Below are 15,248 nucleotides of genomic sequence, written 5' to 3' on the forward strand. Positions count from 1 at the left end.
TATTTTAAAGTATCAATTTTCCCAAAACTAAGCAATAGGTTTAATTCAACCTCAATCAACCTCCCAGGAGACTTTTGGTAGAAACTGATAAGCCAGTTCTAAAATTCACATGGGAAGGAACCAGAATAGCTACCAAAACTTTGAAAAGGAATTTTAACTTGGAGACTTTCATATCAATTAGAATGTAAAGTTAAAAAGATCAACCATACTAAGAACTGACAAGGATGCAGCAAATGGAACACTCACATACTGCTGCTAGGATGCAAAATGGTACAACCACTTTGGAAAACAATTTGAAAATCATCTATCATGTTATCCAGCCATGCCATTTCTATTCATTTACTCAAGAGAGACAAAAGTATATATACATATAAAGACTTGCATACAACTGTTCATAGCAGTTTTATGTGTAATATCTCCAAAACTCAAAGCAATCTAAATTCCCAAGAATAAGTAAATGAATAAACAAACTGTAGAGTATTCAATGGAATACCATTCAACAACCTCGACAAAAAGAACTGAAATATTGACATAGACATCAACATAGCTGAAGCTCAAAATAATTATACTAGACAGAAGGCAAATCAAAGATTCCTAGGGATTGGCAGGGAGGGAGGGGGGTTGAGAAGAAGGCATCACAAAAAGATGAGATGAAACTTTTGGGGGTAATGGACACATTCATTATCTTGATTGTGGATATGGTTACACAAATGTGAAAATCTTTCACACTTTACATATTAAATCACACAAAAAATCTCATCGGTATTTTCAAAAATATAAATATGCAATCTATAGAAAAATAAAATCATTACACAGTTCAGAAACCCTAAGTTCTAGTTTGCTAAGAATAGTATTACTCTGGACGTGTGTTCTTCAACCTCTACTAAAGGCAGAAGAGAACTGAACTGTCTACTCCCCCTCTTCACGTCCACACCTCATGGAAACTTAAAGCTGAAATAATAAAAGCAAAATTCTTTTAAATTCCTAGCAGTGGCAATCCAAAATACAATTGTGCACAATTTTAATGTTATTCTATAGATGCTTACTTTTATGCCTTCTATAAGGAGAAGTAATATTTTTGGAAAAATGAGTGGGCCATAACAGGCTCATCTGTTACCTTTAGCTGGATAGCCTGGAGTGAGGGGGTCACCAGCACCATTCAGATTTAACACGTTCCCTCTCTGGGCTGCAGTTCCAGGAAGGTTCCACCCTTTGGGATATGGCTGTACCCCAGGGGCAGAGTAGTCAGCTGGATCTGAGTACAAGATGATTCCCTTGGCTCCTGCCGACATGGCATTTTTAACCTTTAGGGGCAGTAAGCAATCCATAATGTAGAAATGGCCAAAGACTGACTTACCCATGTCAGATAAAGCCAATTTAATAACATAAGGAAACTTACACACTGTTTTATTATCACACTGGTAACAATCAGTTCTTTTTGGCTTGAATTCGATTTCTGCCTAGGTAGTCTTAACAACTCGCATTTATTCAACATAACTCCAAACAAGTTATTACCTTTTCTGTGAAGCATTCCTATTATTCCTAAAATTGCAAAATTTATGTCTCTCTTTTCTATACATCTTCTGTATTTTGTGTATGATTATATTACAAGATGGAGCAAAGCATTGTAAAATAACTTTTAAAAATCTTTCTTCTCTACTACTACTTTTGAGAACAAGGACCTTGTCTAACTCACTTTAACTATCTACCCCTTAGTGTTTGGGGTTTCCCAGGTGGCTCAGTGATAAAGAATCTGCCTGCAATGGAGGCAACGCAGGAGATGTGGGTTCTATTCCCGGGTCAGGAAGATCCCCTGGAGGAGAGCACGGCAACCCATTCCACTATTCTTGCCTGGAAACTCCCTGGACAGAGAAGCTTGCTGGGCTACAGCCCATTGGATCCCAAAGAGTTGGACATGACCAAGGCGACTGAGAATGCACACTCTCCAATGTTTAAAACACCACAGACTTCAGTTCAGTTCAGTCACTCAGTCGTGTTCAACTCTGTGACCCCATGAACCACAGCACGCCAGGCCTCCCTGTCCATCACCAACTCCCAGAGTCCACCCAAACCCATGTCCATCAAGTTGGTGATGCCATCCAACCATCTCATCCTGTTGTCCCCTTCTCCTCCTGCTCTCAATCTTTCCCAACATCAGGGTCTTTTCAAATGTGTCAGTTCTTCACATCAGGTGGCCAAAGTATTGGAGTTTCAGCTTCAGCATCAGTCCTTCAAATGAACACCCAGGACTGATCTCCTTTAGGATGGACTGGTTGGATCTCCTTGTAGTCCAAGGGACTCTCAAGAGTCTTCTCCAACATCACAGTTCAAAAGTATCAATTCTTCAGTGCTCAGCTTTCTTTATAGTCCAACTCTCACGTCCATACATGACCACTGGAAAAACCATAGCCTTGACTAAACGGACCTTTGTTGACAAAGTAATGCCTCTGCTTTTGAATATGCTGTCTAGGTTGGTCATAACTTTCCTTCCAAGGAGTAAGCATCTTTTAATTTCATGGCTGCAATCACCATCTGCAGTGATTTTGGAGCCCAGAAAAATAAAGTCAGCCAGTTTCCACTGTTTCCCCATCAATTTGCCTTGAAGTGATGGGACCAGATGCCATGATCTGAGTTTTTTGAATGTTGAGCTTTAAGCCAAGTTTTTCACTCTCCTCTTTCACTTTCATCAAGAGGCTCTTTAGTTCTTCTTCACTTTCTGCCATAAGAGTGGTGTCATCTGTATATCTGAGGTTACTGATATTTCTCCCGGCAATCTTGACTCCAGCTTGTGCTTTCTCCAGACCATAGACTTAAGATGATGTAAATATCTGTGGAACTAAGAAAGTTAATTTAAAATTCTACACAGGTGAAGTCCCTGGTGGTCCAATGGTTAACACTCCATAATCTCACTGCAGAGAGCCCGGGGCAGAAGAGGAGAAGAGAAAGAAGAGAAGAAAATCTACCCAGAACTTAGTGTCTGAAACATCGCCCAGTGTTTTGTAAATGTTTCTAACAATTCAAACTGACCACAAATAGGAAAATGTATCCTGTAAGACACTGAGTTCTTGATTACCAGAAGTAGTATAATGAAAGATAGATAACCATTAATCAGCTAAAACACTTCCCAGTATTCAGACAAAGATTAGAAAAAGCAAAATCTGATACAACTTTTTTGAAGTACAAATCGAAGATGCCCATCAAACTTTTGAAATAATGTACAACTGATCCTTGAACAATGCAGGGTTAATCCAAGAATAACTTAGGCTTGGCCCTCTGTATTCTCCATTTGTCTGCATCTGTGGTTTCAACCAACCTCTGACCTTGTAGAAACTGTGAATGCGTGCATAGTTGCCCATTCCTGTTCAACTCTTTGTGACGCTATGGACTGTAGCCTGCCGAGCTCCTTTGTCCATGGGACTTTTTAGGCAAGAACACTGGAGTTGGTTGCCCTTTTCTACTCCAGGAGATCTTGACCCAGAGACTGAACCCAAACCGCCTGTGTGTCTCCTGCATTAGCAGGCCACCTGGGAAGCCATGTAGTAACTGGTTTGACATGTAGTAATAGTAATAATACTATTACTAACTATTGACAATATCCATGTACAAGTGGACTCACATAGTTCAAATCTATGTTGTCATAGATTTGAGTCAACTGTACACTATGATTTAGCCATTCAGCTTCTAGGAGTGAATCTATATTACAAAAATCCTCACACAAATGTTCAAGTACATATGGGCAAAGACGCTCACAATATAAATATTTGTAATGGTAACAAATTTAAGACAAGACAAGTGGAAAGGCTAAATAAATTGCTTAATAATTCTGTGAAATATTGCATAGCCATCTAAAATGACGAGGGAGGAACTTCCCTGATGGGCCAGTGGCCAAGACTTGGAGCTCCCATGCAGGGAGCCCAGGCGTGATTCCTGGTCAGGGAACTAGATGTCACATGCTGCTCATGGGAGCTCAAGCGCTATGACTAGAGATCCCATGTGTTGCAACTAAAACTCGGTACAGCCAAACAAATAAAGATTTTTTTAAAATGAGGTATTTACTTAATAAGCAGTTACAAGAAATTACTCAGTACCAGTAACTATCCTAAGTGCTTTCAAATGTAAGGTTGATAAATCCTATTGTGGATTCTAAGAGATTAATGTTATTATTAGCATTCCTATTTCACATAAGAAGAAACACTGGCACAGAGAGGTTAAGTAACTTGCTCACAGTAAAAGATCTAGAGCACAGGGAACCCACACCAAACAAGAAGCCAGGTTACACAGATCTAGCACCCTATACTCTTAACCATTTTATTATATAACTCTCAATGTGCTGACCTCTGAGTTATTATTGAGTGAAAAAATAAATTTATACAATATGTAGTATCTGATGCCCTCTTTGTTTAAAAAAAGAATAAATTACATAAAATGAGTATATGAAGACACACAATCATATTTCACAAAATTAGGCCTGAAAAAATCTATTAATAATTGATTATGTCTGGGCAATGAATGGAGTAAAATATGGATTTTAATTTTTTAGTTTATATAAAATTTCTTCATTTTAATTAAAAAAAAACATAGCTTTGGTAATAAAACTAAGAAGAATAATTTCCCTTTCCAGATAGGCAAGGTCGCAAAAACAACAACAATGACAAAAGACAAGCAAACAAATAAAACCCCAAGATTTTTCTGTGCAACCATGAAAATAACAAATTTATAAATATATATATATGGCAATTTTGGAGAAGGAAATGGCAACCCACTCCAGTATTCTTGCCTGGAGAACCCCATGGACAGAGGAGCCTGGCGGGCTCCAGTCCATGGGGTCATGAGAATCAGACACTACTTAGTGACTCAACCAACCAATGGCAATTTTTGGAAACCATAATGCAAATAATGTAAATCATTTATATTTACTGGTTATATATTATTTTTCCCTTAGAAAAGCAAATAACAAAGTACTTTGTTTCCTCTGAAGATTTTCCCATATCTTGCAATAACAATCTTTCCAGTGCAGTTGATGTTCATCTCTCTTTCTAGTTTGAAAAAGTCTTCAGTACGAGCGTAGTTCACATATACAAGCTCCCCCTGTTGGAAATAACAATAAAAACAAACAACAACAACAAAAATACAAAACACTGCTAAAGAGAAAACCAATGTAGAAGTTTGCTCCAAAATACTGCATCATAATAAAAAGTTATCTTTCTTGTCTTGGGCTTAATAAACAGACCCATGCTAATTCTGGAGAAGTCTTTTAAAATATTTCAATATCCTGAAAGTTAACAAAAAAAAAAAAAAGAGAGACAATAAGTAAGATATTTAAACAGTGTTTAAATGTTTGAAGAAATTACTACTGTACACTGAGCTATGGGAAATAGTATAAATAAAAGTAACTATGTTATTTCCAACCATAGTATTAAGAACTTCTGTGGTATGATTTATCAATTCAGATCTATAAATCTATAACAAAGTCAGACAATGAACAAAGGAAAAACATTTGAAAACTATCTACTGCCCTTACTGAATTGAGACATGTTCAGCAGTTTCTTAGTTATTTCAAAGACCGGCACGTGCTTTATCAGGGTCTGGTTCCCAAGTTTTTTTTTTTTCTTTTCTAAAAATTGTTTTTAGGGAGGTTATGTAGAGGATGGAATCCCAAAGTATGAATTAACATGTATGATCCACCTAATTTCCTTGGTTTTAGTCCTTTACATAGGTATTATTATGTAAAGGCTTAAAGAACTGAGTGTCTTTTATTTTACCTCTGGCATACCCGGGGGTGAAAAGGCATTGTAGGGTGGTACAATATTCTTAACATTCTCATATCCATCTGGTGGTGGCTCAATGTATGATGTATTGAAAATCTAGCAAGAATTGAAACACATAAAGTTAGAAACATTTCAGATTGCTATTAAAGAACAATACATTTTGTGGGCAAAAGGCCTAAATAGATATTTCTTTAAAGAAGACATACAGGTGGTGAACAGGCACATGAAAAGATGCTCAACATTGCTAACCATCAGAGGAATGCAAAATAAATGCTAGAAAAGGTGCAGAGAAAAAGGAACCCTCCTACACCTTTAGTGGGAGTGTAAATTGGTACAGCCACTATACAGAACAGTATGGCGGCGCCTTAAAAAACTAAAAATAGAGCTACTGTATGATCTAGCAATTCTACTCATGGGCATATATATAGAAAAGACAAAAACTTTAATTTGAAAAGGTATATGCACCCAAATATTTGAAACAGCACTATTTACAATAGCTCAGACATGGAAACAAGCCACATGCCCACTAACAGACAACTGGTTTAATAAGATTTGGTTTACATATACAATGGAATATTACTCAGCCATAAAAGAGTATTGAATACTGCCATTTGCAAGCAAGAGGGGTAGACCTAGAGAATATCATACTAAATGAAGTATGTCAGAGACACAAATACATCACTTTTATTTGGAATATAAAAAATAACACAGATCCGTCTATATACAAAGAGAAAGGTTTACAGACACAGAAAATAACTTATGATTACTAAAGAAGAAAGGGATATGCTCTGCTCAGTCGTGTCCAACTCTTTGCAACCCCATGGACTGTAGCCTGCCAAGCTCCTCTGTCCACGGGATTCTCCATATAAGAACACTCAGTGGGTTGCCATGCTCTGCTCCAGGGAATCTTCCCAACCCAGGGATCAAAGCCAGGTCTTCCGAGTCACAAGCAGATTCTTTACCATCTGAGACACCAGGGAAGTACTGGGGGAAGGAATAAAATAGGAGTATAGGATTCACAATTCCCAGGTGGCTCAAGGGGTAGAGAACCCACCTGCCAATGCAAGAGACACAGCTTTGATCCCTGGGTTGGGAAGAGCCCCTTGGAATGAAATGGCGACCCACTCCAGTACTCTGGGGCTTCCCAGGTGGTGCTAGTGGTGAAGAACCTCCCTGCCAAGGCAGGAGACATAAGAGCCTCGGGTTTGATCCCTGGGTTGGGAAGATCCCCTGAAGGAGGAAATGGCAACCCACTCCAGTACTCTTGCCTGGAGAATCCCATGGCCAGAGTATCCTGCCAGGGTATGATCCATGGGGTCAAAAAGAGTCAGACACAGCTGAACCAACTTAGCACGCACTATAGGATTAACAGATTCACTAGCAGATACATTAACAGATATTAACAGATACATTAAGTAGGGAAGCAACAAAGTTTTACTGTGTAACCCAGGGAACAATACTCAATAACTTATAATAATCTATAATGGGAAATAATCTGAAAAAAAATTTACATAAAATGGAATCACTTTGTTGTACACTTGAAACTAATACAATATTATAAACCAGTCACCTCAATTCCATGTTCATCCATGACTGATATGTAGCTGGCATCTGTCTCATTAGGGTAAGACAGGAGAACGTCATAATGCACCAACTCGGCTGAATCCAGTCCAAATTTTTTCCACTGGCTTTGGATTTTCTTGGCAAGCAATAAATTTTGTTCCGTTCCTGCCAGATGAGGTAGCTTTGTAAACGAACTGAAATGAAAATAAAATTAAAGTGGGATTCAAAGACTATATTCAGAAAATGTCCTAGGAACTCTTCTAGACGCATAACTCATATTTTACACTTAAGTATCATTTCTATAATCAAGATATAAAAAACACAGCTAGGGATTTCTAGATATGCCAGTTTTTAAATATTTGTGTGTAACTGCAGTTTTCACACTGTGCTTGCAGGAAACATGCTATGCACAGGCCTGTACTATAATTTACTGGGCTTCTTTGAAAAATAAGAATGACTTTCTCATCACCCCAGGTGAAGGGCTGGGAGCAGTAAAAAGTACATCATGGAAAGACATCTTGCAAACAAGATGTTGAAGTACTGATGTGACTAATGGAAAACCAGTAATGACCAGAGCCTTGAGGTGGTTTCTGAGAAAGGGCGTCACTAGCCGAAGGGCTAAACAGAAGCATGAAAGGCCTGAAGGTTTGACATCTGAGATTGTAAAGAACAGATATCTCTAGAGCACAAACAAGGAAGGAGAAGCTAAAAATAAAAGGCATGCAAGGATTAGGATCTGGGCTTTTGCCTGTGAATGGCATCAGTCCCCTGGTCCCCCACTTCATTTCTGAGTCTTCTTTTTCCTTTGTTCTTCTAGGGCTCCGCTCCCTCGGGTCAGGTTCACTGTTGGGCTGGTCCTGACAGTGCTCCTCAGAAAAGAACACATCCCGTGGTGAACAGTCAGCAGGGACTCGGGGATGAGAAAACACGATGGAAGAACGGCACATCCCTACGCCACCGGTGCTAACTTCTTGCTGCTTATCAGGAAGTGAAGATATTCTCAAACAAAGATCATCATGTTTGCCAGACAGTCGGGCAGCTGTGCCAGCATGCACTTGTGGCACTGTTTTCACCCTACTGTATACAGTTGTTTATTTATCCCATTGAAGTTCAAGTCCATGCAGCTTTATGTTTGTATTTCCAAAGGCTCAGTACTTGCCTGTTATCCAGGAATCACATAATTCAGATTTACTGAACTGAGTTTGGGCAATGATCTCTTTGTTCTGAGTCTAAATGATTCGCAACAGTTAAGTAACTTCACAAACAGTTTCAAATGAAATTCGCTTTGCTTGAGGTAAATATTTTAAAAGGTTCCCAAACCCCCTCCCTCTGTAAGTAGGGCAATTATACTTCTACACACTGGTGTTTTAGTCAATCATAGAACAACCAAAAAAGACGGAGAGTAAAGCAAAATCAGTACTTACTGAAAACTTACTATATGCCAGTAACCTGATGAGGTATTTCACATGGGCTTTCTGATTTAATCCTGATCACCATACTTCCTTTGTCCCCATTTTGCAAATGAGGAAACAGAGAGCAGTTAAATAAGTTGCTTATAATTTAGTAGGGCTTCCCTGGTAGCTCAGTCGGTAAAGAATCTGCCTGCAATGCAGGAGACCTGAGTTTGATTCCTGGGTCGGGAAGATCCACGAAGGAATTAAATCATTCATCTGATCATACTGATCAACTGCTTAAAATCCTTCTATTGCTCCTTATATTCTGCATTATAAAGTTCACATTGGACATAGCGTTTGGACCCTTTTTTTCATCTGATCCACTTTCCAGCTTCATTTCTCACCATTCACTTGCTAAACTTCTTCACTCTTATCATTTAATATGCTAATTGGTCTCCTAAAATCATCACCCTTTTTAGCCTTTGCACTAGATCTTCTCTTAGACAAAAGTATCATCCTACTTACGTAAATATCCCTGTATACCACTCCTAGTCATTTACCTTCCCCGCCTGTAAGCTATTAACCATTCATTATGATACTTCGATCATTTTCTTTTCTGTGAAGCTTCCACGTCTATTATAATTTAATTAAAGCTGCAAGTTACTGATATTTAATACCAAAGAATATTTGTGTGTGGGGGTAAAGTATCAGGACTTCCGTTATGGTCCAGTGATTAAGAATCCACCTTCCCACACATGCACTTTGACTTAAAGCATTCCTGATAGGAAGCCTCAAAGGGCCAAGCCAGTCGCTGACAATCCAAAACAAAGGTCTTGAATAGAGAGACTCATGAAGGGAAAGCCAAGAAAAAAAGAAGAATCCGCCTTGCAATGCAGGGAATGCCGGTTTGATCCCTGGTCAGGGAACTAACAGCCCGTGTTTCACAGGGCAACTAAGCCCACATGCCACAACTAGAGAAGCCCGTGTGCAGCAAAAAGAGCCTGTGGGCTGTAACTGAAACCTGATGCAATCAAGTAAGATAAACTAATTTTTTTTAAAAAGTATTAATGTGTTCGCAGACAGAAGCTTTTGCATGCACAAGAAAACCACTGGGGCTGGGGATATTTAAAATTCTACTACATATAATTCATTATTGTTTTATTTCCTTCAGTGAATAAATAATATTCTTACAGCTGGGGAGGGGGGTAAGGTAAGTATACTCCCTTCATTTAAGGTGAAGGATTAATCATTAAGGTTTGCCTCTCACCTTTTCAGCAACCCACTGAAATGAAAGAAGTGCAAAAAAAAAAGCAGCAGGGAACAACTTTACTGAATTTCTTCTTATGGTCCCAAGACGGGCACTGCAGCTCCACACATCATATATTCATGCTACAATGTTCAGGAGAAGTTATTTCCTCTTTTGTGTTCCTTTCAACAGAGGAAAACTTTGTAGTGGATCTCAACTAAATTTTTCTTCTATTTTATCAGACATAATACGGTCATGTACATGTGTGTATGTGCTTGCTCAGTCATGTCCTACTCTTTGCGAGCCAGTGGGCTGCAGCCCACCAGGTTCCTCTAACCATGGAGTTTTCCAGGCAAGAATACTGGACTGGGTTGCCATTTCCTCCTCCAGAGGATCTTCCTGACCCAGAGGTTGAACCGCTTCTCTTGTGTCTCCTGCATTGGCAGGTGGATCTACTCAGGAAACTAGTACATCCCGAGGGCTTTCCTGTCTGCTCAGATAGTAAAGAATCCACCCGCAATGCAGGAGACCTGGGTTCGATCCCTGTATTGGGAAGTTCCCCAGGGGAAGGAAATGGCAACCCACTCCAGTATTCTTGCTTGGTGAATTTAATGGACAAAGGAGCCTGGCAGGGACTGAACCACAGTCCATGAGGTCACAAAGAGTTGGACATGACTGAGCAACTAACACACACAGTACATCCCTACAATGAATAAAGAGATTAAAAGACTCTAATTTGCTCACAAATTCAATACAATTTTAATCAAAGTTCCAGCAGGCATTTTTTTGCTTTGGTAGGAATTAAGAAGTTGATTTTAAAATTTATTTGGAAATGCAAATAAAATAGTCAAAGCAATTTTTAAAAAGCAAAATATGTAGGATCAACCCTATCTCATTTTCAACTTACTATTAAGCTATACCAAACAAGACAACATGGTACTGAGATTAATAGATCAACAGAAGAAAATATTTTGCTGACAAAGGTCCATATAAGTCCAAGCTGTGGTTTTTGCAGTCATGTGAGAGTTGGACCATAAAGAAGGCTGAGCAGTGAAGAATTGATGCTTTCGGACTGTGGTGCTGGAGAAGACTCTCAAGAGCCCCTTGGACAGCAAGATCAAAACAAAATCCTAAAGGAAATCAACCCTGAATATCCACTGGAAAGACTGATGCTGAAGCTGAAGCTCCAATATTCTGGTCACCTAATGCAAAGAGCCAACTCATTGGAAAAGACCCTGATGCTGGAAAAGATTGAAGGCAGGAGGAGAAGTCAGTGACAGAGGATAAGATGGTTGGATGGCATCATTGACTCAATGGACACAAATCCGAGCAAACTCCAGGAGATAGTGAAGGACAGGGAAGCGTGGTGGGCTGCAGTACATGGGGTTGCAAAGAGTTGGACATGACTGAGCGACACAATGACAGAAGAAAATATAATATCCAAAACCAGGCCATTGTGTTCAAGTGATTTTAGTCAAAGATATCAAAGCTATTCAAATGGGAAAGGGAAGTTTTTTAAACAAATCTTACAGAAATAATTAGATATTTGTATTTAGAAAACCATCAACTCATATCATACTGCACATAAAAATTACCTTGAAGTGGACCACTGACCTAAATGTGCAAGCTACAATCATAAAACTTCAAAAATAATCTTCACAACTTCTCATAGGCTAAATTAGATAGAACACAAAAGTATGAACTATAAGACAAAAATTGTTCAACTGGACTTTATCAAAATTTAAAATCTCTGCCCTATATAAACTCCACTGAAAAAATAAAAAAGGCCAACCATAGAACAGAAGAAAATACTCACATGTCTGACAAAAGAATGTATAAAGAACTTTTACACTCAATAACAAAACAAAATAATTTTTAAATGAAAAAAAAAAAACCAACATTGAACAGGGACCATATAAAAGATATGCAGATGTCCAATAAGCACACAAGTAGATGCTTAATATCACCAACCATCAAGAAAATATAAATTAAAACCACAATGAGATACTGCTACATGTGTGCGTGCCAAGTCGCTTTAGTCATGTCCGACTCTTTGCAACCCCATGGACTGTAGCCTGCCAGGCTCCTTTGTCCATGGGATTTTCCAGGCAAGAATTCTGGAGTGGGTTGCTATGCCCTCCTGCAGGGATCTTCCAGATCCAGAGATAGAACCTATATCTCTCATGTCTCATGCACTTTCAGGCGAGTTCTTTACTAGTGCCATCTGAGAAGCCCGACACTAATACACACCTACTAAAATGGTTAAAATGAAACAACCAATATTACTAAGGTAAGAATATAAAATTGTATACCACTTTTAAATCTGTCATTTTCTTAAAAAGTTAAACATATGCTTATCACCCAACACAGCCATTCCAAGAGAAATGAAAACATACATAAACACATGCTCATTCCAACTTTGTTCACCATGATCAAAAACCAGAAACAACCCAATACCCATCAACTACATATTGGGGATCTATCTATAAAATCTATTCATTGGAAGGGCTGATGCTGACACTCCAATACTTTGGTCACCTGATGCAAAGAATTAACTAACTGGAAAAGACCCTGATGCTGGGAAAGATTGAAGGCAGGAGGAGAAGGGGACGACAGAGGATGAGATGGTTGAATGGCATTTCCAACTCGACAGACATGAGTTTCAGCAAGCTCCGGGAATTGGAAATGGACAGGGAGGCCTGGCGTGCTGCAGTCCATGGGATGGAAAGAGTTGGACAAGACTGAGCGACTGAACTGAACTGATCCATACAACAGAATAATACTCAGCAATAAAAAGCAAGGTACTCCACAGATATAATCAACAACCTGGCTGAATTCCAAAATCATTCATGATGCTCAGTGAAAGACACAAAAAAGCACATACTGTATGATTCTATTTATATAAAATATTAGAAGATAAAAAGGAATCCATAGTAAGACAGTGAAGGAGGAATAACCGCAAAGCCTTGATATAATTTTTCTGTCTCTTGATTGAGGAGGTTGGCTGAGTGTATTATGCATATGTCATTACTCTCAAATTATAAAATTTATATGGATGCAGTATATTTTATGAAAATTCAGTTCAGTTCAGTTCAGTCACTCAGTCGTGTCTGACTCTTTATGACCCCATGGACCACAGCACTCCAGGCCTCTCTGTCCATCACCAATTCCCAGAGTTTAGCCAACCTCATGTCCACTGAGTGGGTGATGCCATCCAACCATCTCATCCTCTGTCATCCCCTTCTCCTCCTGCCCTCAATCTTTCCCAGCATCAGGGTCTTTTCAAATGAGTCAGCTCTTTGCATCAGGTGGCCAAAGTATTGGAGTTTCAGCTTCAACATCAGTCCATTCAATGAACACTCAGGACTGATCTTCTTTAGGATGGACTGGTTGGATTTCCTTGTAGTCCAAGGGACTCTCAAGAGTCTTCTCAAACACCACAGTTCAAAGGCATCAATTCTTTGGTGCTCAGCTTTCTTTATAGTCCAACTCTCACATCCATACATGATTACTGGAAAAACCATAGCCTTGACTAGATGGACCTTTGTTGGCCAAGCAATGTCTCTGCTTTTTAATATGCTGTCTAAGTTGGTCATAACTTTTCTTCTAAGGAGTAAGCGTCTTTTAATTTCATGGCTGCAATCACCACCTGCAGATATTTTGGAGTCCCCCCAAAATAAAGTCAGCCACTGTTTCCCCATTGATTTGCCTTGAAGAGATGGGACCGGATGCCATGATCTGAGTTTTTTGAATGTTGAGCTTTAAGCCAACTTTTTCACTCTCCTCTTTCATCAAGAGGCTCTTTAGTTCTTCTTCACTTTCTGCCATAAGAGTGATGTTATCTGCATATCTGAGGTTATTGATATTTCTCCAGGCAATCTTGATTCCAGCTTGTGCTTCCTCCAGCCCAGCATTTCTCATGATGTGCTCTGCATATAAGTTAAATAAGCAGGGTGACAGCACTGACCTGAGGTCAGGACACCCGTCTGGCTTGAGTTCCAGTTCTGGCCCTGCTGGCTGGGGGCCTCCCCAGAATTTCTCCAGGTTATCAAAGGACTATGTGCTTTCGCCAGTTTGATGCTGCACAGATTCTTTTTTTATATTTTATTTATTTATTTATTTTTGATTGCTCTGGGTCTTCGTTGCTGCGCGTGGGCTTTCTTTTGTTGCAAAGCACAGTCTCTAGGCTCACTGGCTTCAGATACACATCAAGAGGGGTAGGTCTTTGGAGCACCTTTAATTTTCCAGGATGTTTGTTAACTTCAGCCTAACACATGGTGCAGGCGCCACCTAGTGGCAGTTGGAGAGATGCTGTGGCAGTTGGAGAGATGCTCAGCTATTAGCATTTCCCCAGGTGTAGGAGGCAAAGGTGAGGCGGTATGCAGGTGACCCCACCTTTTGGCCAGGATGACAAGTCTCTGAATATAGCTATAAGAGGCATGGGGAGAAATATGCCCCTTGGTTCTGCCAGTATACACTGTGTGAGCTTGGCCCAGTACCTTTCCCTCTCTGGGTCTCAGCTTCCTCATCTGCAACCTGAGGGAGTTGAATGAATGTGGGGACTATGGATCTGTGGTGGGGGATTCTGTGAAGTCCCTGAAATTTCAAGAAAAATTTGTATGTATGTGTGAAAGAAAAAAAAAAAGCAGGGTGACAATATACAGCCTTGACACACTCCTTTTCCTATTTGGAACCAGTTTGTTGTTTCATGTCCAGTTCTAACTGTTGTTTCCTAACCTGAATACAGGTTTCTGAAGAGGCAGGTCAGGTGGTCTGGTATTCCAGTCTCTTGAAGAATTTTCCACAGTTTATTGTGATCCACACAGTCAAAGGCTTTGGCATAGTCAATAGAGCAGAAATAGATGTTTTTCTGGAACTCCCTTGCTTTTTCGATGATCCAGTGGATGTTGGCAATTTGATCTCTAGTTCCTCTGCCTTTTCTAAAGCTAGCTTGAACATCTGGAAGTTCACGGTTCACGTATTGCTGAAGCCTGGCTTGGAGAATTTTGAGCGTTACTTTACTAGTGTGTGAGATGAGTACAATTGTGCGGTAGTTTGAGCATTCTTTGGCAATGCTTTTCTTTGGGATTGGGATGAAAACTGACCTTTTCCAGTCCTGTGTCCACTGCTGAGTTTTCCAAATTTGCTGGCATATTGAGTGCAGCACTTTCACAACATCATCTTTTAGGATTTGAAATAGCTCAACTGGAATTCCATCACCTCCACTAGCTTTGTTCGTAGTGATGCTTCCTAAGGCCCACCTGACTTCACATTCCA

General features: G+C 39.6%; 1 protein-coding gene across 2 annotated transcripts in view; it reads right to left on the reverse strand.

Annotated features, from left to right (window-relative positions):
* The window catches only part of NAALAD2 (N-acetylated alpha-linked acidic dipeptidase 2), a 48,478-nt gene that overhangs the window by 31,235 nt on the left and 1,995 nt on the right, over positions 1-15,248 (reverse strand). For both annotated transcript variants that reach the window (XM_070457141.1, XM_070457140.1), the window contains exons 3-6: positions 7,339-7,525; positions 5,763-5,864; positions 4,963-5,088; positions 1,118-1,304 (exon numbers count right to left, since the gene is read on the reverse strand). In XM_070457141.1, the coding sequence (XP_070313242.1) occupies positions 1,118-1,304; positions 4,963-5,088; positions 5,763-5,864; positions 7,339-7,525 (602 nt within the window). The remainder of the gene's footprint in view (positions 1-1,117; positions 1,305-4,962; positions 5,089-5,762; positions 5,865-7,338; positions 7,526-15,248) is intronic.

The sequence above is a fragment of the Odocoileus virginianus genome, chromosome 28 (genome assembly GCF_023699985.2).
Source record: "Odocoileus virginianus isolate 20LAN1187 ecotype Illinois chromosome 28, Ovbor_1.2, whole genome shotgun sequence".
NCBI classification, from domain to species: Eukaryota; Metazoa; Chordata; class Mammalia; order Artiodactyla; family Cervidae; genus Odocoileus; species Odocoileus virginianus.